The sequence below is a fragment of the Sceloporus undulatus genome, chromosome 2 (assembly GCF_019175285.1).
Source record: "Sceloporus undulatus isolate JIND9_A2432 ecotype Alabama chromosome 2, SceUnd_v1.1, whole genome shotgun sequence".
NCBI classification, from domain to species: domain Eukaryota; kingdom Metazoa; phylum Chordata; class Lepidosauria; order Squamata; family Phrynosomatidae; genus Sceloporus; species Sceloporus undulatus.
In genome coordinates, this window is record NC_056523.1 from 174481361 (window position 1) to 174507207 (window position 25847).

The 25847-nt window shown below is 41.3% G+C and overlaps 1 protein-coding gene across 1 annotated transcript in view; it reads right to left on the reverse strand.

Moving 5' to 3' along the window:
- Positions 1 to 5381: 5381 nt before the first annotated feature.
- Positions 5382 to 25847, reverse strand: part of LOC121920464 (homeobox protein Hox-B1-like) — a 33396-nt gene continuing 12930 nt past the window's right edge. The window contains exons 3-4 of the mRNA XM_042447605.1: positions 6880 to 6960; positions 5382 to 5468 (exon numbers count right to left, since the gene is read on the reverse strand). Of these exons, the coding sequence (XP_042303539.1) occupies positions 5382 to 5468; positions 6880 to 6960 (168 nt within the window). The remainder of the gene's footprint in view (positions 5469 to 6879; positions 6961 to 25847) is intronic.

The window sequence follows — 25847 nt, forward strand, 5'->3', positions numbered from 1 at the left end:
GCTGTGGACAATTTAAAATGGTATACCACTTTGTGCTAGTGCCTTCAAGTCATTTCCAACTTATGGCAACCCTAAGGTGACCCTATCATGGGATTTTCTTGGCAAGATTTGTTCAGAGGTGATTTGCCATTGTCTTCCCCTGAGAGGCTGAGAGCATGTGACTTCCTCAAGGTCACCCAGTGGGTTTCATGGTTGAGCTGGAAATCAAATCTTGATCTCCAGAATCACAGTCCAGTACTTAAACCACTACACCACATTGGCTCTAAGTAAAGTAGTAGAGAAGGCTCCCATGTCAGCAGGGCAGTGAATCCATTCCAGATATTAATTTAGGCTTTAAAGGAAGTTTCCAAGCTGTTGAACTGTACTGCTGTATAAGATCCATGGAGAACTCCTTTAAATAAAGCTAGCCAGATCCTAGACTGGAGTCATCACCTCAGAGATATGTAAACCCTCAGCCACCACTCAGTGGGACAACCAGTCCATCAGTGGCTGGACTGTGCCTACCTTTAGGCAGAATAAGATGGCTATTATATAAGGGGCAAGCCTGTGGGGGGGGGGGGGACATAGCTATGCATGCCACACAGCCTTTCACTGCAGGTACAACGCAAGATGCTTTCCCACTGCCAGCACTAGAGTGTGATTCAGTTGCATCCATGGATAGAATGCACAGAGGTGGACATTTTGTTCTTTTCTTCAGGCAGCAAAATAACTTGCCATGGCTTTGACCAAAAAGACATTATTCTGAGGCTTGGACCCCTGGCAGCTGCTTAAAAGACCCAGAAGCACTGCTACATTTATTCCATCTTAAATGGCTAAATTTTCAGCCTAAACACAATAGATTAAAGAGGACTACAGGGAGCCCTTGGTATCCACTAGTGTTTGGTTCCAGGACCAATGATACCAAATTCTGTGGATGCTCAAGGTCCACTATATACAATGGGGTAGTAAAATGATCTTTGTTGTTGTTGTTAACTGCCCTCAAGTCGATCTCGACCCATGGCAACCCTGTGGATGAGACATCTCCAAGACCCCCTGTCCTCCACTATTCTGCTTAATTCCTGTACATTCATAGTCCTTGTTTGTGGATGGGAATGTATATTGATGGTTTTCAATCTGTTGGCCATCATTTTGCTTTCCATATCTGCTGCCAACTTCTTTATTTCAGTTAGTAGATTACCATACTACATTCTTATAGCACTGCTGTTCCACTTTAACTGCTCTGGCTGCCTCTTGTTGCATTCTGGGATTTGCAGATTAAGGAAGGCCATTTAGAATTCTCAGCCAGAGAGCTCTTAAGCCTTACTGAACTACAAGCCTCAGAATGCAACAGGAGGCAGCCAGAGCAGTAAAAGTGGAATGGCAGCACTATAAGAGGGTAGTGTGGTAATCTACTAATTCTCAAAGGTGCTACAAGATCTCCCTACATGTTTGCATATGTTAGTTAGCACTATAGTTGAGTCTGTTAGCATGGATTGCAGCAGTTCAGCTGGGATATAATCAGTTCCTGGTGATTTGTTTTTTGCCATTTCCCTTATTGCAGCTTCTACCTCACTTTTTAGAATTTGGGGTTTATCTTTATATGGCTCTTCGTTCCACATGTCATTCATTTGATCATCTCTTTTGTATAATTCTTCTCTGTGTTGTACTCAATGTCTTTTTATTCCTTCTTGGTCTTGAGTTATGTTATTTTTATTGTCATAGAATATCTCCTTTTTATAAAATGGTCTCCCTTATATAAAATGGCAAATCAAGCTTTGCTTTTTGGAATTATTATTTTTTGAGTATTTTCAAGCCGTGGATTATTGAATCCATGGATGTAGAACCCATGGATATGAGGTGTGACTTACCACTGTAGTCTTCTCTCTCTCCATCTTCCCCTTTATTCTTCTCTCCCCATTTAGCCTGCCTCACAAGGTTGTGGTGAAGATATATTCCACGTAAACAATGCTGAGCTCTTTGGAAGTGGATTGGGATACAGATGTGATAAATATAAAGCAAGTGTTTCCCAAGGCTTAAGGGTTATTGATGTTCTGGAAATGCAAAACTCGCATTTGTCTCCCATTTGGCTCAGGACTGCATGCATGAAATGTTTACTGCTGAAACATAGTCTGTTTCCTTCACTCCTTATATAGGTTAATGGAAATGTGTAGAGAAAGGCTGGTGGGCAGATGCGTCTGCCTTGGAACAACAAGGCACTGAATGTAACAAATTGCTAGTCTCTTCCATTTATGGTCTTTGATTGATATTGTTAGATTCACACTTCCATAATTGAAATCAGAATAAGGGCCAGCATTTGTAATAAACTGTAGATTTACCATTATGTTTCTCAATAGCAATCAGATGTAATAGGTCTACTGATATGGCCAGGGCTTTCCTGTTGAAGTCCAATATAAGTAAACTCACTCGCAGGCCAGGGATTTGATTCAGCCCATTTTAAGGCATCAGTGGGAAAGCTAAGCAGTTAAAGATGTCCACTTGTGGTGAACAGTGCTACCAAAGCCATGTTTATTGGCCAAATTTGGGAATCCATCATTGCTGGGCCATTTCAAATTGGATTTCAGGGTGACCATGGAAGAAATCCTGCAGTGAGCGTATGTCAACACAACCCTCTTTTAGGCAAGTTTTTAAAAGGTCATTGCAAGTAGGAAACATGTTGAGCCTCCTCTGGCACAAGATTCTTCTGCAATGACCCTAGGTACACAAGGAAAGCCAAAATCTTCTGTTGAAACTTTTCCTCCTGAAGGCTTCATCAGCATTGCATAAATAATGGAGTTCGACACCACTTTAACCGCCAGGACTCAATGTTATGGAATTATAGGATTTGTAGTTTTGTGAGATATTCAGCCTTGTCTGTCAGAGAGCTCTGGGGCCCACAAAAACTACAAATCCCAGGATTCCATAGAATGGAGGCATGGCAGTTAAAGTGGTGTCAAACTGTATTAATTTGGGTAAGGTGATTGAGAGGGCGGTTGCAAACCAGCTCCCAACAGTCTTGGATGAGACCGATTATCTTGATCCATTTCAAACTGGCTTCAGGTCAGGATATGGAGTGGAGACCGCCATGGTCGTCTTGGTTGATGATCTCTGTCTATGCATCAACGGTGTCATGGCCAGCCAAGATCAGCTCTCGGAGGATGAGGAGGAGGATGAGCCTCCTCCAGAGCAAGGGCTGATTGAGGCAACACCAGGTGCTGTTCCTGCCCTGCCAGGTCCCAGCTGTGATCCTCCAACCCCAGAGGAGGAGGTTCAACCAGGTCCTAGTGCCGAAGAGAGACCTTCTATGGTACCACTGCCTAGTGGGGACTCTGGGGACGAAGCTTGCATGCAGGTGCCTTCTTTCAAAGAGAGAAGAGCTGAGAGTGCTTGCAGGCGCAGATCACAGAGAATTGCCGAGAGGCAATTAGCCAACCAGCCTCAGGTGGCACGAGGGAGAGTTTCCCTTACTTAAGTGGGAGAGAGACTAATGCTGGTTGCTAGAGTTTATTGCATGATCTCTTGGCGTGATTGCTGCTAGCACTAGCTCCTAGTATCTGGATTCTTTGTTACCTTGACCTTGGACCAGACTTCGTTATCTCTTGGCTGTTTTGACCTTGGACTGTTTGACCAACGTTGTTTCTCGGTATCCTGACTTCGGCTTGACTCTTGGAACGTTTGGACTTCTGGAATTCTGAACTCGGCTTGTTTTCTCGGACTGCTCTCAGACTGGTTCCTTGCAAGGTCTGCTTTACTTTCACTTCCACTGTGCTAAGGCTCTGTTATCAGCTACAGTGCTCCCTCGGGTTACGAAATTAATTCGTTCCGCGGCTAATTTCGTAACCCGAAAAACCTTCGTAACCCGAATTGCCATAGGCGCTAATGGAAAAAAATAGCTCTCTGCTGCCCTCCGGTGGCGGCCTTTCCATTTAAAACAGCGCCGGGTTTTTTCGTAACCCGAAAAAACCTTCGTAAGCCGAAACAATAAATCCCTATGGGATTTTTTCGTATCCCGAAAAATTTGTAAGCTGGGTAATTCGTATCCCGAGGTACCACTGTACTGTCAAGTGTCTGCTGGCAGCATTCCCGGACAAACGGTGAAGTGTGCTCCTGTTGGTGCTCTTGGACCTCTCAGTGGCCTTCGATACCATAGACCATGGTATCCTTCTAGAACGCCTAATGGAACTAGGAATTGGAGGCACTGCTTTGCAGTGGTTCCAATCTTATCTATCGGGCAGGTTCCAGATGGTGTCACTGAGCAACAGTTGTTTGGCTGAGAGGGAGCTCATGTCGGGCGTCCCTCAAGTCGCGATACTGTCACAAATGATAACCGCCTAGAACCAATTCTACTCGTCCTTCTTACTATATCTTCTTGTCATTTGCGGATTGTAGAATAAGCTTGTAGCATTGATATATATTTTAATCATGTCAATTTTATAATTTGGGAGGGAGGGTTGGGTCAGGGTTTTGTGCATTTTATTGTTTTTGTATTGTGTACTGCATAAATTCTGTTGTTACCCACCTCGATCCCCAAACGGAAGAGGCGGGATATAAATAAATATTTATTATTATTATTATTATTATTATTATTATTATTATTATTATTTGGCAGCGCAGATTCACCCACTCTCCAGCTGCTGGAGGATAGAGCTCTTTGTAGTGGTTCTCAAACTTTTATCCTCTAGATATACCCTACCCTCCTCTCTCTCCCAGATAGCCTGAAACCTTGGATGTACTGAATCCAATGGCCTGTCCTACCAGCTTTTGTATGTTGACTGCAGAGGAGGCTGCCATGTTGTCCTTCACTTCAGGCAGCAAAATATCTTGTGCTGACCTTGTTCATTGTCTCCACACCCAGTTTTCTCTGGTACAAGAGAGCAAAGGAGATGTGCTCATTTATTCTTTCTACACACTTACCAAATACACAGAGGGGGCCAGGGAGGAGGGAAATAAACCTTCCAAGGAAATGTTGGCAAGGCATTTATTTCTCCCTCTATTTTTTACATCTCTGTTAATTAGATAATTAATCTTTATTGGTTCCTTCTTTTCTTTATTGCCTGCCTCCCACACCATCCTGCTCATCGCCTCCAAATCTCCCCCTTCTCATGTATGCATCCCAGCTGCTGAGCCAATATTTTTCTAATAGAGTGTTTAAAGAGAAGATGGGGATGTACAAAGAACGTGTTTGTGTGTGCACACATGAAAGGGATGCCTTTGAAAAATATTTTTGCTTCTATTACTAGCTAAAATAAAGCTGGGAGCAGGTAATAAAAAAGAGCAAATCTCAGTATACAAGAGACAATAAAGCCATCTTTTACAATAATCATAATTAAAAACAAATCTCATTCCCTCTGTCTTTCATCCTTGCTCCTTCCTTTCTTTCGCTTACTTGTTTGCATGAGTTCTTTTCAGTATGTGAATTTGTGAGCACTGTCTTTCAGGAGAGATAAGAGAATAGGGAGGCAAAAGAAGAGAGCTCTGCTTTTGTCTTCTTCCTTTGAAACGAAGCAAAACAAAACACCAAACACTTCTGAAATGAAACCATTACTATGCTCAGTGGCATCACCCTTGCTCATTAGTAACCCCTGGTTATTATGTGGTATTGGGGAAGTGCATTTGAATACATTAGCAATATTTGTGTGGTTAATCCTTGGCATGATGACACAATGCTGTTTACCCTCCACTGGATGGATTAAGGACCTGTTTGAATTGGGAGCTGGGAGAAGCTGCTGGATGCGGCCTCCTTCCCCTCCAGCCTGGCAGGGAGTGGGAAGAACCGCTGAGTTAGCATCATGGGGTGATAGAAACATGTCTCCAACCTGTCTCTTTCTATTGATCCCCACCTTGCAATCTGCTGAGCCAAAGCACTTTTCCTCCACCCCACGCACAAACACAAAAAGCAATGAATATGCAGGCCACCTTGCTTTGAGGTTCCCAAGGCAAGATGTTATTTGCAATGGCAAAGGAACATGCTGCTGTATAGCAGGTGGTTGTATGAACCCAACATATTGCCCCTGCACACCTTTTAAAAAGATTAAAAAAAAAATCTCAGAGATTTTAATCTTTGGAATCATTAGATTCCAAAACCAAAGTAGAAAAAAAAAATCTCTGTGTAATACAAACAGGACCAGCCCTACTGTTAGGCACAGTGAGTGAGGTGGCAGCCTTTGGCTGCATCTGCGCTGCAGAAATAAAGGAGTTTGACACGGCTTTATGTGCCATGGCTAAATGCTATGGAATCCTGGGAATTATAGTTTGTTGTGGCACCAGAGTTCTCCAACAGACAAGGCTGAATACCTCACAAAACTACAAATATGTTCTGCCTCTGACTTAGCAGCCTATCCAATTCACTGGGAGTTTAGATAGATCTTTGCTTTATAGTGAAATGCTAAAGTATAAGCCAGACTACCCAGATCCTATGAGCTTGTCCCTTCCTATCCTGAGCATAACTATACTTTTTTCATATCTTCAGCTAAATCAGCTAGATTGGCTGATCTTTCACTAGAGGTGTTGGATTGTATCTCCAGCTAGGATGGTCAGTACTCCAACCATAGAATCAGTGGTCAAGATCACTTGGGAATGTAGCTCAGTAATGTCTGTGGTCTCAAATTTGGACCCAGTGTGCTAGTGCTGTATAACCATATGCCCCCCCAAAAGAACAAAGTTCAGTGAACACAAGTACTTCTGTGTATGTGCAGAGTGCCTTTAATCGCAGACTCTCATATAACTGTGACAGTACTGCAGCATTTTACCATTTGCATCAAGGGACATTATTTCCATGTAGCAATAGCAATAGCCATAGCATTTCCATTTTCATACAGCTTTATAGTGAACTAAGCACTCTCTAAGCAGTTTACAATCTATAAACCAATTACCCGCAACAAGCTGAGTACTTCTTTTACTTACCTTCAAAAGGATGGAAGGCTGAGTCAACTTGGAGCCCTGCAGGATCAAACTCACATCATCTTGTACATGTGGATGCCTAACCTGAAACATATACTTATAAATATGAAAATGTCCAGTTGCTATTGATAACACCAGCAATAACAACAATAGTAGTATTACTTATACAGTCTGTTTTTGTATTAAATTAGCTGAGAATTCCCTAGTTGTGCATATGTCACTTTGGGGAACAGGAGGACCTTTAAAAAAGAAGAAGAAGAAGAAGAAACCATTCTCTCGGTTGTGTCTCTTAAGTATTTCTCCTTCCTCCCCACCCTGCTCCTCTGAGTTGTCTTAGAACATGCTTTCCTAACCTAGCAACCTCCAGCCACTTCAAAAGTGCTTTAGTCATGTTTACCTGCCTGGCAGGAGGTTGGATTAGATGGCCTTTGTGAACCCTTCCACCTCTAAGATTCTGAGATCCTGATTCCCATCATCACCAAACAGCAGGCCAATGAATATGTCAGTTGGGAATTATGGGTTTTCTAGTCAAGTACATTTGGAGATTGCCAGGTAGAGAATAGCTGTCTTAGGGTCTAACTAATTTAGTAAACGGGTTCTGCTGAGTTATCCAAAAGGAAAATTGCCATGATTTCTAAATGGAAGGAGGTTTAACTCCTCATATGCAGACTGGTTCTCCCTTGCTTCTTAGCACTATTTTCACACAGTCTGTTTTATCTGTGCATCTGGAATTAGGTTGTGGCAAAATCATTACCCTGGGAAACAAGGAGGCACATTCAAGGGAAAATACTGTGGCAAGGGATAGGTTGAACACTCCGTCCATCCCCTGAGTGTTCCCATTTGGTTGCTCCTACCATTTGCATCATCATGATGAGAAAAAGATGAGATTATGGACTCCACATTTTTTTCTGTTTGCAGATACATCCTGGAAACAATCTGTTAATACAACATTGTTTCTTCATATTGCCCATTTTCAAGGTGCTGTACAATTGATGTACAACAGCCCAGTAAGATAGTTCAGTGTTACCCCATTTTGGTTAGAGGGACCTAGAGGCTGAAATAACATTGGTTCATCTGACATCATCTCATGACCTTGTGGCTGAGATGAGATTATTTCAGTTCCAGCATCTCAGAGCTGACCGTTCTCACCCTGAGTCATATACCAGATTTAGTGGAGCTGCTGTAAATGCAGAACAGTTCTGGGATTTGCAGAGGGTTTTTGTTTTTGTTTTGCTTCAGGGCAGATCCTTGTTCTTCTTCACCTTGAAGTTTAGATGGAGACCATGTGCCTGACCTCAGTGGGAGACTGTAATGTGCTATTTATAGATCACTTTCCCTGCTAATAATGCACATGAATAATAGAACTGCTCCGGAGAGTCACTCTCGCTTTGTGGTATTTTTTTTATATAAAACAACCCCTAGCTATCAAGAAAAGTCAGGTCTGTGTTCCATACAGGTCATTATTGGGATAAGAATATGTGCAGGCAGAAGTGTCAACTGTCCATACATTGTCCCAAATCACCACTGTTTCATTATGTGTATGCTAAACACTTGATGCTTGCTCCATGGATAAAGCAAATATTCCATAATGCTTATAAAACAAGAAGGCAGGAAGGAACATAAGATAAATCAGGATGTACTTATAGATCTCTGGATCAATATATTAAAGTGCAGATTAAAATATTTCCTATTAAAAGTACATGTGTTTTCCCATTGAAAATGCACATCTTTGTGATGAAGACACTCTGTCTGGTGGTGTTTGAGGTGTGATGCTTTTACCTCTTTTACCTTGATCTTGCATTCAGGAAATAACAAACACACCTGTGATTTCTGCCTGAAAAAGTGTATTCAAGGTATGATGCTGAAATCACCTTTGGGTCTTTTCCTCATTCCTTTTATGACTGAATTGTAAATACAGAAGAGTAAAGCAGCAATTGAAATATGAATGAACATTTTGGTCACTGTTCATTTTATATGAACATTGTAAATGGCACTGCTTTAAGCCTTGATTTGGTAGCAGCTGGAGACTCCTGTGTCAATGTGTATGTGCCTTCAAGACCCCTGTTGATTTGTGGTGACCCCATTAATTTCATTGGATTTCTTAGGCAAGGAATACTCAGAGATGGTTTTCCTAGTTCCTTCCTCTGAAACTTGGTATTTGTTGGTTGTCTCCCATCTACGTACTAACCAGGGCTGACTCTGCTTAGCTTCCAAGATCAAACAGGGTCTAGTGCAGGCCCTAAGTGGGGCAATGGATTTGCTTCAGGTTTCCAAATGTAAAAGCAGCTGTCCGAAGTACTGAATCTGGTTTGAGGTTAGGGTTCAGCACCCCGCATCACCCAAAGTTAAAACGTGGAGGGAATTCACCATCCCATTGACACAGGAGCAAACATCTGCCACTGGTCTGTTCTGCTCCTGGAATGTAAACCCATTCAGTGGACTACTGGAGAGACAACACAGAGTAGTACAGCTCTGTGGCTCTTTATTGGAGTAGGAATGCTGGCATCATTTGCTGGAATTGTCTTGCTCTGGAAGGTGAATGAAAAGATAACAAGGTATTTAGGGTCTGGCTTGTAACAGACTAAACTAGAAGAAGAGTTTGCATGCTTAGAGGGTCAGAAGTCCATATCTGTCTCCTCCTAACCCTCAGCAAACCACATGTGTACACCTGGTGATAAACAGAAGTGATATTTCAGTCAACCTGAAGTCACTTCTTGTTGTTTTAATGGCTTAAAGGGGTGGAGGATAGCATTCCATATCAACATCCACCAGTGTTTGACAGCCCTAAGTGACAATGATATTCTGCTGTTGTGTGTCTCAGGTAATTTTTGACTTATGGTGATCCTAAGGCAAACCTATCATAGAGTTTTTCTTGCAGAAGGGGCTTGCTATTGCCATCCTCTGAAGGTGAGAGAGTGTGACTTGCCCAAGGTCACCCAGTGGATGTTTATGCTCCAAAGGGAATCCAACCTTGATCTCTAGAGTCATAGTTCAACACTACACTAACTCTCCTGCTGCTTCTTCTGAAATCCAGCAGAGAGAGGTACTTTTAAAGGAAATCTTGACTGGGTGAATTTTTAAAGTTGATTGTGGGTCATGTCACTTTATTACACGTTGGAGGAGAATATAAATATTGGAGAAGCAAATTCAAATTAGGACTGTTGATTTCCACTCTAGTAGGCCAGTGGATTTCTCGGTGTGGTCACATGCATGTCAAGCCGTGGAGCTGCTCAATAACCTTTCTGAAGTAATTGGCATTAAATAGAATATTGAGTTAAACTGGTGTTTTCTGTGATCCAGGGCCAGCCCAGTTATTGGACTGGGTGAGGTGGTTACCTCCGGCAGCAAATTCGGCATATCATAAAATAATGGCAAATGATGGTTTAGTTTGCTATAATTGGTTTTTAAATCAAGGACAGAGTGAAAGAGATTCTGTGTGAAGTTTATCACATGGGAGGAATTTCTCTTAATTTCGAATGAAAAGAAAGGGGCCAGAACACATTCATTTGAATTCACTAGTTCAGCGGATTTACATGAATTCGAATTGCGTTTGAACTGACTTCCCATTGCCTGAAAATAGCTTGCCATTGCCTGAAATTGCATGTGATCACCTCTCACACAATAACGTGAAACCCCATGATTGCATTCGGATTGCCATTGGATTATACTTCCAATTTCCCTTGTCTGATAACGTCCTCAGTGTGTGTGTGAATGTGTGTATGTATGTGAGAAAGGATGTGTGTGCTTGTGTAGGATTGTCTGTCTTATGTACCAAAGGAACTTGGGTGAATTTAGATATTGCACATTGACTGGGGTCATTTGCTTTTTTGTACCTTGAGAGTATTTCACCTTGAGAGATTGTTTGCTTTTCTGTCTTAATAGGCAACAAAATGCTTTTTGCTAGCGTTGTTGTTGTTGTTGTTGTTGTTGTTGTTGTTGTTGTGTGCCCTCAAATAATTTCTGACTAATGACAACCCTAAGCCGGACCTATCATGAGGTGTTCTTGGCAAGATTTGTTCAGAGGAGTTTTGCATTGCCTTCCTCTTAGGCTGAGAATATGTGACTTGCCCAAGGTCACCCAGCGGGTTCCATGACCAAGCTGGGAATCAAACCCTAATGTCCAGCTCCATAGTCCAACACTCAAACCACTGTGCCATGCTGGCTCTTTTGGTTAGCATTGTTTTGATCTAATTTCTTAATTCTTGCATTTCCATTTCTTTATAAGTGGCATGGAATTCTGGCCTGTCTGCTGATACTGTCAAGAGGTCATGGTAAAATTGCCAATTTACCTGTTGCTAAGAAAACTTGTTTAAGACGATGTACAGATGGGACTTGGTCCCTAAAAAGTTAGCTGCTAGGATATACAAAAGAATAAACAACAAGTGTTGTAAGTGCAATAAGCAGGTTGGATCTTTCTGTCATCAGTGGTGGTCATGTAAAAAGGCAAGGGAATTTTGGTTAATAATTAGTGACTGGATACAAAGGTTTTAGGAATAGAAATAATGTTTAGACCCAAATTATATCTTCTAAATATTGTAGACTATGAGGAAAAAATTAGAATGCAAATATAGAATCTTAATATGTTAGATGATTACAGCTGCAGTGTTGGTATTCACTAAATACTGGAAGCAGAGGAAAATCCCAGTTGTAGAAGAATGATAGAAAAACTAGAATTTGCAGTTTCAGTTAAAATTGCAAATTCGACAAAAAGAAGTTTAATTCAAATTTTTCTACCGATCTGGCAGCCTTTCATAGAATTTGTTAAGAAAAGAAAATGAGATGTTACAGTTTTAGGTTTTGATGTCTACGACAAAGTTCTTTTCTGTATTTGGAGAAATAATGTATATAGTTAGGTTTTGAGAAGAGAAACTTCATGTATTTATGAAGTGTAGTGAGTGATGTGCAGGACGTCAACTGGAGAAGAGGGCTTTTTATTAATTGTGTTTGTCTAATGTTGTTCTTTTCTGTATTTTTCTTTTGTTTGTCTTTCATTTTCTTTGTGGCATTGTCAACTGTTTTTGTGGCATTTTTCTTTTCTGTAATAACTGAATTTCAATAAAATGTAATAATTAATAAAATTAGCAATTACTGATTGCTTCTTTCAAGAATGGAAAAGAATTATGTCCTTATTCTTCCTCTTAACAATATCCCAAATTAAACTGAAGTATACAAGCCTGTTCCACTTCTCTAAGGTCACCTGTGAGGGAATGAGATCGCAATAATTGTAAAGTCATTTGCATTTTTAAGTGCTATATAAGTGATTAATAATAACAATAATATGCTCAAGTACTTGGAGGAATCAAGGGCTTTGAAAGCTCAAGGTGATTTTAGGGCAGACAGATTTGGCATAGCAGTCAGCTTTACCTATGGTCAGGAGATTTGTTTTATTACACTTGTGTCCCAGGGACATTCCCCACTCAGCCATGAAACCCACTGGGTGACCTTGGACAAGTCACACTCTCTCAGCTTTAGGGGAGGGCTATGGCAAACTTCTTCTGAACAAAACTTGCCAAGAAAGCCCCATGATAGATTTGCCTTGGGGTGTTATGCGTAACATTAATATAAAAAACATTACTAAGGGTTCTGTATGGTGTGGTATGGAAGGAGGTAAATGGGGCGGGTGATGCTATGAGTTATTCTAGAGAGCCACTGCATAGGGGGGCACAATTCTCCACCTCTTCCCCCCCCCCCATTTCCATGTAGGCCAAGGTTATTTTTACTTCGTGCCTTTGATGTTTGATTTTTAATTTTTTGGGCTGCATAATGATGACTAAGCAATAACATTTTTTTATATAATTTCCCCATAATTACAGAATTGTGGCAAAAATAAAAAAATAAGATATTTGAATAGGCACACATGTGCTGAGTAAGTCATTCATAGATAGGAAGGCAGGGTTATGGAGCCAGTGTAGAAGATCAGGATTGTGTGTAGCAGAGAAGCTTCCACTCATGAACCATTTGAATGAGAATGCAGACACCCAGTAGCAATTTCTTAAAGAAAGCTTTGATCAACAGTGAGCAAGTGGGCAGAAGACTGAGAGCAGCAGACACACAGGTCCCCCAGTCAGAATCCTCTCTGTCATTGCATGCCACCTTCACCTGTGCTGTTTGAAGAGGGAGTCTGCACTATCCTAATGCAGAGAAAGGGACTTGTTGGCTCCAATAGTTTTACTGCTGCTTTCCCTGAGAGCCACACATGGAGCAGCCATGGTGGACCTTCAGTTTGATTTTGCTTGGGCAGGATGTGTCTATGCACCACTTACTCTTTTGCCTCTGCCAGCAAAATACACTGGATCAGCCCAAAATCATCAAATATTTACATTGAAAAAACTGGAAAAAATAGGAAAGAAAATTTTGGTTTTAGAAAGTTTTCTAAAGAACTGACTTCCCTAACTTCTGTACATAGTACAGTGGGCCCTAGTTATCTGCTGAGGTTCCAGGACCTGCCATGGATACCAAAATCTGTGGATGCTCAAGTTCAATTAAATACAGTGACGTAGTGAAATGGTGTCCCTGATATAAAATGGCAAAATCAAGGTTTGCTATTGGAAATTTATACTTTTCGGAATATTTTCTAACCATGGATGCTTGAATCCATGGATAAAAAATCTGTACATACAGAAGGTCAACTGTACATGGAAATTACAAAGTCCTAACTTTAAAAAACAATGAAAGGAAAGAAACAGAAAACAAGAACTTAAAGAACATTCTGGCAAGGGTGTGAGTTTTCATCAGAAGTGTAGTGGTGTTGTTGAGGGGATTAATTTTTTTCTCCGTTGATTATTCTGCTTGGAGGCTAAATTTGCCCCCAGTGTGCTCCCATGACAGCTAGCAAGATGTAATGGCTTGAAAACTGGACTATGACTCCATGGGTTGAATTTGAGCTTGGCCATGAAACCCGTTGAGTGACCTTGGGCAAGTCACATACACAGCCTCCGAGGATGGCAATGGCAAACCCCCTCTGATGAAACCTGCCTAGAAAACCCTGTAATAGAGTTACTGTAAGTCAGAAATGAGTTGAAAGCACACCACACACACACACACACACACACACACTATATTCTACATACATGTTTACAAGAATCAGCATAAATTCTCTATGTAGAATCTAGATTCAAGCTGCATATTTACACAGATCAGTGTAATCTGTATAATCTTGTGGGATGGGGAACACTTAGAGATGCAGTGATTTCCAGACTCTGACCTTCCAGGTACTTTGAACTTCAGCTCCCAGAATCCCAGACCACTGGCCAAGATGGCTGAGGCTGGGTCCTGAAGTCCAAAACATCTGGACGACCAGAGTTTGGGAATCAATTGGCATGCAAAGGGTTAAACATTTCCCCTCCCCACTAGAGTCCTCTCTACTCATTTCATTTTCAGGTTGAAGTGACTGCTGATTCTCTACAAGTCTGTCTCAGAGTTTGCTCCAGAAAAGAGAACTCAGTTTATTTCATTCTCATAAGTCATGATGGTGAGTCTGTGTCTTGGGCTGCATTTTGGGTGGTTGCCTCTGGACTTTTGATAGGCACCTGATTCACCAGGATGGGGAACAGAAAGGATGGTGCTAGGAGTACTGTGCATCCCACCCCTCTTAAACAACAGAGAAGGCATGGGGAACCTCAATCTCTGGGACCAAATTCAGCCCTCTGGGCTCCCTTAGCTGCCTCCATCTTATTGTTTGGTGGTTTCCCAGCATTTGCTCACTTATTTTAATTACTGACAACAAAAGGTTTAACTAAATATATTGGCATTTTGGATTGCAACCTTTTGTCTTTAGCCCTGCTCCAAACCACTGAAATGCACTCTTGCTCCCCGTCCTTCTTTAAAATTGTGTTGAGCCCTTTGGCTGAGAGAAGTACCCTTGCCTTGCAGTAGGGAATGGTGCACCTTGACCATACATCATGTGAACTGGATGAATGTATACTGGCTCATGTGTCTGCCTAATTGATTCCAGTCTCAGAATTTGGGGATTATGTGAGCAGAATCCCAGACATCATGCAAATATGTAGGCAAATAGAGAAAGGGGTAGGTGGATAGGTAGGTTGATGATGGATGGCCTAAGAGAGAAAGATAAAGATTAGCTTTCAATTTTCTACGAGCAGCAATGGTAATGACTATTAATGTATTCCACTTAGTAGCTACTACCACTCTCTCTCATTTTTTCTCATTCCTTTTCTCTTTCATTCTCTCTCCCCCCCCCTTACACACTCACATATATATAGTATACACACATACATATTCACAATGCAATTACATTTCATAGCCTCTTTGTCTTACAGGTGCCAGCCTGTTTTTCCCTGTTTAAGGCAAGGATAATCAAATGTAGGTGTTTAAATTTCTCCACAGCCCAAAGTGTGAGGGGGGGGAGCATACAAGCTGATTTATAGGAAGAATCCTCCCTCATAAATCTTAAGGCAATATATGTTTTTCAGCACGTGCAGGAGCAGTGTAAACTTTTCTTCCCCATTTTCTTTGTGTTAGAAGCAGTAAAATCTAAAAAGGGCATGAACTATTTCACTTATAGAACTGAAAAATGTGAGGGTTTGCAGCCTGGCTATCTGAGTGAAAATGAATGTGGTATAGTGGTTTGAGCCTTGGACTAGGACACTGGCAGACCTGGGTCTGAATCCCAGGACAGCCATGAAACTCACTGCATGATCATGGGCAAACCACACTCTCTCAGCCTCAGAGGATGTCAATGGCAAACCTCCTGTGAAGAAACTTTTCTAGAAAACCCCATGATAGGTTTTTCTTAGGGTTGCCATATTTAGAAATGACTTGAACAACAAAAGTTGATTAGTCTAATTGACGCCACTGAATGTGAATCGATTACACCTTATAAGAATAAACACAAAATTATTTATTAATATTGTGGCATCCTAGTATGATAATTAATGGGCATGGCATTTAATGGAGTGATGTAAGCAAAGCAAGGAAACATAGGTACTTGCTCCATGTAACATAAGATCTGATACATGTCTACTCAAAAGTAATTCCTACTGTGTTCAGTGGGGCTTATTCCTAGGTAGATCAACATAGGGGCTCAGAGGATGGTGAAAAAAAAAGGTCAAAAGTCTGGAAACTAAGTCCTGTGAGGAATACCTTAGGAAACTGAATGTGCTTAGCCTAGAGAAGAGAAGATTGAGAAGTGATACAATAGCCATCTTTATATCTGAAGGGATAACATGTAGAAGATGGGGAGAGTTTGTTTTCTCCTGGTTCAGAGATTAGAACATGAACCAGTGGAATCAAATTGCAAGACAAGAGTTTCCACCTAAACCTTAAGAAGGACATCTTGACTGTAAGAGCTTTTAAAAAAGCAGAATAGGTTACCTTGGAGGGTAGTGGAATCTTGTTCTTTGGAGGTTGTTACGCAGAGGTTGGATGGCCATCTCTCAGGACTGCCTTAGTTGTGTGTTCCTACATGGCAGGGTGTTGGACAAGATGGCCCTTGTAGTTCCTTCCAACTGAATGAATCTATGATTCTGAGCCTCTAGGATTATAGCCTAAATGTTGATTGTGGAATGGATGTAAATAAACAAATTGTCTTGGCCATGTTTAAATAGTATAGGAGGAATGTATAGCACTCATTACAATGGGACATAATCTAAATGATCACTGGCATTAGGTTTTAGTTTGTTTATTGTATGGCTCTTGTTTGGAAGAGGTCTTTCTCTGCTCTCTGGTGACTGAATATCACTGCCTCCCTGGGAACCTTATTAGAGGTTGCAGTATCTAGCAGCAGGGCTATGATCTGTGGTGGGTGTCTTAAGTCATCCACCATTTTAATCACCCATAATACATCACTCCTCTAGGAGATTGTGTGATATTTGTGTGATATATAAAATGATGGACAACTCTCAGTCACTTGCAGCTGTGATGAAGTACACCCAAATCTGAAGGGATGTGGAGGCTCACTCCTAGTATTAACGGCAGTCTGTTCTTGGGAGCCCCTAGTCCTGCCCCAGGACTCTTAGCCTAAGGATAATGGCCAAGGGTTCTAACCAAAGGCTTCACAGAGGTGAGATTATGAACAAAAAGAAAAACTTGGTGCCATGTAGTATTCAAAGAGAGAAATCCAGGTGCAAGGGAGACCTGCTATGAAAAATAAGGGCTATAAAGTTAAAGTGGGAAGGAGATTTTAAGTGTCCATAGAGAATTTGGAGTTCATTGAGAGAGATATTCATTTTAATCCATTTAAAGACAGGCTTGTGGAGGAAATGAGAACAATTTTGTACTGCTTTTTTAAAGGTAATATATTCTAATAGGTTTTAGAAGAAGAAGTTAATGTAGAAACAAAGACGGTTGCAAGGAAAGGCAAAGCACAGAAATAGGTATACGTGCTTCAAGCTTGTTTTCTGCTGCTCCAGAGAATAGGACCTGGAGCAATGGATTCAAACTAGAGGGATTCTGCTTCAGCATTAGGAAGAACTTCCTGACAGTAAGAGCTGTCTGACAGTGGGACACACTCCCTTGGAGAGTGGTGGAGTCTCCTTCTTTGGAGGTCTTTAAACAGAGGCTGGATGGCCACCTGTCTGGAGTGCTTTGATTGTGTTTTCCTGCATGGCAGAATGGGGTTGGATGGGATGGCCCTTGTGGTCTGTTCCAACTCTATGATTCTATAAGAAGAGATGTGTGGAAATTCCTTCCTGTAGGTCAGAGCGGGGAACGTTTTTCACCAGATGTCTACTGTGATTAACTTTCAGACCAAGGGCAGGTAGGGCCAAAGCCACATACACTGGGTCCTTCCAGGACACCTCTTGGATACTGAAAACCATGGATGTTCAAGTCCTATTAGATAAAATGGATAGTGAAATGGTGCCCCTTGTATAAAATGGCAAAATCATGGTTCTCTGTGTGTGTGTGTGTGTGTGTGTGTGTGTGTGCCATGAATGCTTGAATTTGTGGATAAAGAATCTGTGGATATGGAGGGCTGACTGTACTCTGTGGATTCTTATCTATCTCTTTTTTCCTTCCTTCCCTCCCTCTCTCTGTATGTCATGCAGATCCATACTCCACCCCCTGCAGTAGTATTGAGGTTGGGGTGGATAGGATTTGTTTGTTTATTTTGTTTGTTTGTTTACAGATATATACCCTATATTTCAGAGGCAGGAACAGGCAAAACCACCTCTTGAGCATCTCTTGCCTAAGAAACCCCTATGAAATTTATGAGGTCACCATAACTTGACAGGCGACTTAAAGGCACATGCATAAACATGTCCCTACTGGGATCTTTGAAATGATACACAATGGATAAAAACATTTCAAACATTAAATACGTCTATTAAAAGGTTTAAAACAAAAACCCTTCTTTAAAATAAATTAAGCAATGTATTTTAAAATATAATAATGTAAACAATGTAATTTAAAATATTCTAAAATGTAAAATAAGTTCACGCTGTATTGTGTGTGTGTGTGTGTGTGTGTGTGTGTGTGTAGATTTCTGAGGAAGCCACAGTGAACCAAGGGAGAACATAAAACCTTTCCCTCTCCAATTTACTTACTTACTTTATTTATTTAGAGCATTTATACCCTGCTCTTCAGCCACAAAGGCTCTCCAAGCATTTTACAGATTGCTAATTTGACCATTCCCTGTCCTCAAGTTTACAATCTGAAAACATATGACACAAAAGGAGAAGGGAATGGATGTGGGGAAGAGGATCAAGTCCAGCAGATACTGCTGGTTGGTTCTTCTCCAAGGCCAGAGCAGTGGCAGTTGGAATGGAAGGAAGGTCCTCCATCTGCTTCTGGGGCTAGGCATGGTGGATCTGTAACTACCTTTTTGTTTGCCCTCTGAGGCCAGGGTGGCATTGCAATCAAATATGCTCCTCATTGGTTCTAATGTAAATTAATGGTTATTTTTAACAGAAACAACAGTTGTCCAAGTCCTCCTCCCCCCACGTCAAGGCTTCACTATTTTCAGTGTCCCTTCAAATGATTCTCAAATACTTGCTTAGTTTTGTTCAAAAGACATGCATTGAGGTATGTGTCTTGAACCTTGGCAATCCATGCCCCTCTCCTGTCCTCTCTATAATTAAAAAAGCAACAAACTAGGATGTCAGCAAAAACCATAGCTGGGATTATTTCAGGTAGGTACCAAATTGAATTTCTAGAATTAAATCATGGAATCATAGAATTGGAAGAGACCATCCACTCCAACCCTCTACCCTGCAAGAAGACATAACCAAAGCACCCCCGACAGGCTCAATTTCAAAACCTCCAAAGAAGGAGACTCCACCACCCTCCGAGGCAGCCTATTCCTCTGTTGAACAGTTCTTACTGTCAGAAAGTTCTTCTTAATGTTGAAGCAGAACCTTTTTTCCTGTAATTTCAATCCATTGCTCCGTGGCCTAGTCCCTGCAGCAGCAGAAAACAAGCTTGCTCCTCAATATGGCATCCCTTTAAATATTTAAACATGGCTGTTATGCAACCTCTGAACCTTCTCTTCTCCAGGCTAAACATACACAGTTCCCTAAGCCACTCCTCATAAGGCATAGTTTCCAGACCTTTTACCATTCAGCTAAATACTATCAGCTAGGATGCATCTGCACTTTAGAAACACAGTAATGCGGTTTGACACCACTTCATGTGCTGTAGCTGCATCATATGAAATCCTGAGATTTGAAGTTTTATAAGATCCTTTACCTTTACCTTTCACTGCCAAAGAGTGCTGGTGCCTCACCAAACTATTATTTCCAGGATTCTATAGGATGGAGCCATGGCAGTTAAAGTGGTAACAAACTGCATTATTTTTATGTGTAAATGCACCTCTAGAGAGCTGTATAAAATCCTTGAGAGAAGGCCTTGTTGGATGAGGCTGTCCTTCTAGTATAGGTTCCATCAGGCCATACTTACTCTGGTACCACTCAGTAGAGCCTTTAGGATAGGGTGCAAAAAGTTATCCGTCATCCCAAAGTAGTTCCCATTAGTAGTCCCAAAATTAAGCTGGCTGTTCTAACTATGAGCTCTGCAATTAAAGTCTTCCTTCCTTCCTTTCTTTCTTCCTTTCTTCCTTCCTTCTTCCCACTCCTCACCATCTTTTTGCTTGTACAGGACCCAAGGTGGCTCATAACCAAGATTACAGTATAATAGGAGTACAGCTACAATCAATCATCATCATCATAAAAAAATAAATATGATACCGGAATAAAATAGCACAAAATTAAAAACAGTTTAATCTTAATCCATCCCCAGGATGGATACACACCGAATGAATATGCATGTATCAGATTTAACCACCAATGACATTTATTCTCCCCCTCTCATAATGTGGTTGAGCCCTCAACTCTAATAATATTTAATCTAACCATAACGGTGAGAATAACAGATGGGAATATTTTTATATTGTCTCCACAGCATTTCCTTCTTTCCCTGAATAAAATAGACCCTTTAGTCTTTTTTACAGGCTGGAGTGAGCAATTGCAGCATTTCAGATTTTGTTGGATTGCAACTTTCATCAGCCATAGCCAGTTTAGACAAGGATGAGGAATGCTGGGGGCTACAGTCTAACCACTTTGCTCACCTTTGTTTTAAGGTTTATTATAACAAGCCTTATTTAGGCACTAAAGGTACAAAACTGACACACAAAGGACCAAATCAACCTCTGATCCAAGCCAGTAGTAGTTTGAGAACACTCCATTGTTCACTCTTCTAGTAGAAGCTTCTCTGAACTTACCATGATGAGCAAAGTCCAGGCATGGTGTGTACAGAGAGAGAGAGAGAGAGAGAGAGAGAGAGAGAGAGAGAGAGAGAATATATCATCAGGGCAGGGACAACTGTAGATTTGTATTAGGCTTAGGGCAAATTACTTTCAGTTAGTCTGCTCCTCCATAAGTTGGACAGACTGGTGGTCTTATTACCTGTTTAATCATAATACATTCCCAGTGGTTGAAGGAGGTGGGGAAGGCAATGACAATAGCAATGGGTCAATTATTGTTGGCCATCCTGCAAAGGAGATCCATTATGGTCACTTTTATTTGGTATACTTTTGTAGGATGCATATAGATAACAGAAGCTTAATATAATATCCACTGGAGTTTGGTTCCAGACCAGACCACTGTGCATAGCAAAATCGGGGATGTCCAAGCTGCACTATATACAGTGGGGTAGTAAATTGATGTCTTATATATAAAATGGCAAAATCAAGGTTTGCTTTTTGGGAGGAAAATTGGGGGGAGGGTATTTTCAAGCCACAGATGGTGGAATCTGTGGATGCAGAATCTGAGGATATGGAGAGCTGACTGTAATAACAACTACCTTAAAAATGGAAAAAGTAAAACAGCATGAAAGGCTGGCTCAAGATATTTTCCTACCAAGAAAAGGTAACATGGACAGTATCCTGAGCCAATCGGCTTATTCAGGGATGAATGGCATAAAATGTCAGAGTGCCTCTAGCCCTTCCTAGAAGGAAAAATACAATAATTAATTAAACAACTTACCGGTTTGCTGTCCTTTCATGACATCACAAATCTGCTGCTAGAAGTGACTGCTTCAGTTTACTTAATGGTAGGACTGGCCTGCTATAGCCTTTTCTTTTCTTTTCTTTTCTTTTCTTTTCTTTCTTTCTTTCTTTCTTTTTTTTGGATGATGAGAGCCAGTGTGTCATAGTGGGTTGAATGTTGGACTGTGACACTGGAGACCAGGGTTTAAATCCCAGCTCTGCCATGTAAAGCCACTGAGAGACCTTGGGCAAGTCAGACTCTCAGCCTCAGAGGATGGCAATGGCAAATTTCTTCTGAAGAAACTTTCAAAGAAAACCCCATGATAGGTTTGCGTTAGGGTTGCCATAAATTGGAAATGACTCAAAAGGTACACAACAACAAATGAAGAAGAAGAAGATTATGATACTTCAGAAAAGGTTCCCTTCCCTTCTAACAAACTGACAATATACTGAGAGAGGTTTCCCTCTGTGAATTCTGTATGTAAGCAAGGAAATGTGCCTGGAACACAATAATTTCAGAAAGGGAGGTAATGCATTGACATTAAGTCCATATCAGCCTTGACCCAGTGTCTTGCCTGACTTGTATTCTGACCTTGGGCTCATCTGCACTGGCAGGAAAATCCTTGTTCACCCCACAGTGGCAGCCCAGTTTCCTGGTCTGTGGCAACTCCGACAGCACCACAATCACTAGGGCATGATCAGAGCAACCCGGAAGATGACCACCATTATATGATGATCACATGACCTGTAGTGCACAGTAGTGCCATACAACCATGCCTGTAACACTGCTCCTATGTTTCCAGGCAAATGTAGAGCAAGAAGCTATTCTGTTTTCTCCCAAGGTTTGAAGAAAAGCCCCGCATTTTTTTGTGAATCTTCAGGAACATTGTGTGCCCAAAGAGGAGCAGCTGCAGGATGAAAACAGGTTTTCCTGTCTGTGTAGATATGCCTCCAGTCCACTAAACTTTTGATCAGGCATAAATTGGGCAGTCTGCCTATTCTTACCACCAGCACTTCATCCACATTTTGAAGTGAGATGCCTCATCCCTTAAGAACCCATTACTCATTTCTTTTGTTGTAGGAGAGGTAGGGAATTTTTGTTCTTCCAGATGTTTTTGACTTCAGCTCAGATTTGCCCCCATCCTGTGTGGTTATTGGTAAGGGACTCTGGTAGCTGTAGTCCAAAATGTAGGGATATGCTGTATGTGAGTGTTGTGTATCATCAAGATGTTTCTGACTTGTGTTGATCCTAAGGCATAGGATTTTCTTGGCAAGATTTGTTCAGAGGAAGTTTGCCATTGCCTTCCCCTGAGGCTGAGAGAGTGTGACTTGCCCAAGGTCACCTAGAAGGTTTTCATGGCCAAGTCAGGATTGTATAGGATATATAAGCTATAGGATGGGGGATGCCATCCCGGAAGAAAGATGGGTGATAACTTCAACAAATAAATAAGTAAATACATTAGGGAGGGGCAAAGGATTACCAACCCTTTGCTACCAAGTGAAAACAGCAGGAGAAGGAGGAGGAGGAGAGACGTAGGAGTAAGTAGTGGTGATGGTGGTAGATGCGGAAATAATTAGAGGGAAAAGGCGTAGGAGGGAGAAGAGGCGTAAATGATAAATCGTGGCAGGGATGGGGCAGCAAAAGAGAAAGAGACACACAGATGAAGGTTAAGAAAGAAGGACAAAAAAGGCAAGAGATGGGGAGAAAGAATGACAAAGCCCAAGAAAAATGAGTGAAGTGGGGATAAAAAGAAGAAGCAGACAAAGGAGTGGCAAATGAGATCCGTGGGGAGAGGGAAGCTGAGGAAGGCAGGCAAGACAGAAGAGAGGGGCTCTCCTCCCTTGCTGCCCCCCCCAAACCTTCCAGCCACGAGGATCATTTCCCGGGCTTTGTGGAGCGCTTCTCCCACCCTCTCCTCCTCTGCCTTGCTTCTGCTCTTTTAGATCTGAATAATTAAGTCATCTGAATTCCTATGATTTACCATTTCCAGTGATAAATAGTCGTTACAGGAGTTAGCCAGTTGGCAGATCTTTTGCTTGAAGTTATAATTTGTCAAGCTGCCACTAGATTCATGTTTTATGCTAATGAAGGTAGACTTATTGACTCAGGGTTAGGCAGTGACCGGGTCACCACTGCCCTGAGGCAAGACGGAGGTCAGGAGGTCAGAGGTGAAAGGAAGAGTAGGCCTGTATGGATTTTCTGTAAGGCGGCTGTGGTTTTATAAGGAAGCCTCTCTTCTAATGATATCAAGAAGCAGTGAAATCTTCCAGGGGGAAGCCGGTCCTGTGCTTTCCAACAAATCAGATACAATATTCAGGAAAATGATATGGACCCTTGCTGGCCATGCCAGGCTGGAACGCATTCTCCATTTGCCTTATGAAGGAAGAACTTTGCAATTGTGCTGAATCACAGAAATACTTGCTTTATTTGGCTCTAAACTTGTAGCTCTTGCAGGAGGAATAATGTGAACACTTGTGAAAAATTGCAATGTATGGCAAAGGGTGAGTGAGGATTCCACCCTGTGCCTCTCAAAATCCTAATCTAGCATTCAGTCCTCTACACCAAGCTGGCTCCTTAGAAAGGAGGTTTGCCTTTGTCTTCCTCTAAGGCTGAGAGTGTGTGTCATGCTCAAGGTTACCTTGTGTATTTGAACCCTAATCTACCAGACCATCAAACCAGTACACAACACCTGGCTCCCACCCTATTATAAACCTAAAACACAAAATCAGTAAATGTTGGATTTTTTAAAAAAATTATGGCCAATTTTAGGATTTGGGGGTAGCCTTTTAAAGTATGTGTAATATGTCTTGTATTTTACATTATATATTATATATTATATAGCAGTACAATACTCTGTAATATTCAGACACCAAACTACCTCCACACACTTTATAAACAAATACTCTGACCATTCAGTGATAGCTACCTTAAAGTGAATCTATCATTGGATTTTCTTTGCAAGATTTCCTGAGGAGGTTTGTCATTGCCTTCCTCTGAAGCTGAGGGAATGTGACTTTCCCAAGATCACCCAGTGGGTTTCCATGGCTGAGTGGGGATTTGAACCCATGTGTCCTGATGTCCTAGTCCAATATTCAAACAGCTATACCATGCTGATTCTCAAAAAGGTTGATCTATTCTATTGCTGTCTTATTGATCTTTAGACAGCTTTATATCATGATTATTCTTTTCAAGATTTGTATGTGCTGAAGATCTTGTGTGTATTAATATTCATGACAGAAACAATTTTATTTATTAAATGTTATCAAAATATTTATATCCCAGTTTTTGGCTCCCAAGTTCATCTCCCACTGTCCTGCTTCCATTGAAAGCCAGCCTCTAACTGAAAAAGGATTAGATTGACTGCAATATGAACTGAATGAAACATGGAATGCAAACATGAAGAAATTCCTCCATTTAGTTTTTACATTCCCAAATTACAGGTAGTTCTCCTTCCACCTTTTTCTCAATGTTTCCCTCTTGAATAAATGCACTCTATTAGTACACCAAAAAAAGCAGTATGTACTTATTGAATGAATGTACAGTTAAGGACCAGAATCCTACATCCTAGTCTATATTTTGTAGCTTTAGAATTTGTAGCTGTGTTGCACAAACACAACAAAATCCTGTTAGTGAATTATGAAGATATACATCCAGGCACTGGTAAGAAGGCTACAATGGGCATTGGACACATCTGGTACTGCTATTATACCTCAGCACTTTCTAGGTGGTGTCCAGATGCATATCATGGCGAGCCCTGCTGTGCACCATTGCCCATAATGCATTGGGCCATAGTGCATCAGTCACTCCACTGGCTACCATTGCACAATGGATTTCTATAGATTGTAACGTAACGGCAGCCCCAAGATGAATATGGCTGTTGCAAAACTACTTAATTAAATTTTGTGCACACATAAGGTCATTTACGAAGACAAAAATCCTAAGTAGAATGTCAGCCAATATTCTTATGGAGAGACACCATGTTTTCACAATGTGAGCAGAGGCTTGAGAATCTTTGGTGCTTTTGAATTTACATCAACAGACCTTAGATGAGAACATGAGTTTTGCCCTTCGTGGGGTGGGATCTTGCTTAACAGAGAATAAGATACTTCACCGTTCATTTTAAAAGGTATCACTTATCATGTCTTTATGTGGCCACAGGATAAAACTAAGAAAAATTCTAGCAGTCTTTGGGGAAGCTACAAGAGAGTGGTGTGGGGTTCAAAGGTCAGGTGTGGTATTTTGTATCTTGCTGAACAATTTCCTACCATTCCTTCAAGTTGAATGCTCCTAACCTATCTTCATACCTGGCATTTAACATGCTTTTGCCTTTAATGGTGAAACTGGTATGGGCTGGTAGGGAATGCTAGCAATCTGTTTTTGAAGTCAATTTTGCAACTCTAGAAAAACATAAAGGGTTGGGGGTTTTTTCAACCTCTTCACCTTTATCCCTCTTCTGTGTTCACTATCATTGAATCATAGAATAGAATCATAGAATCATAGAGTTGGAATAGACCGCAAGGGCCATCCATC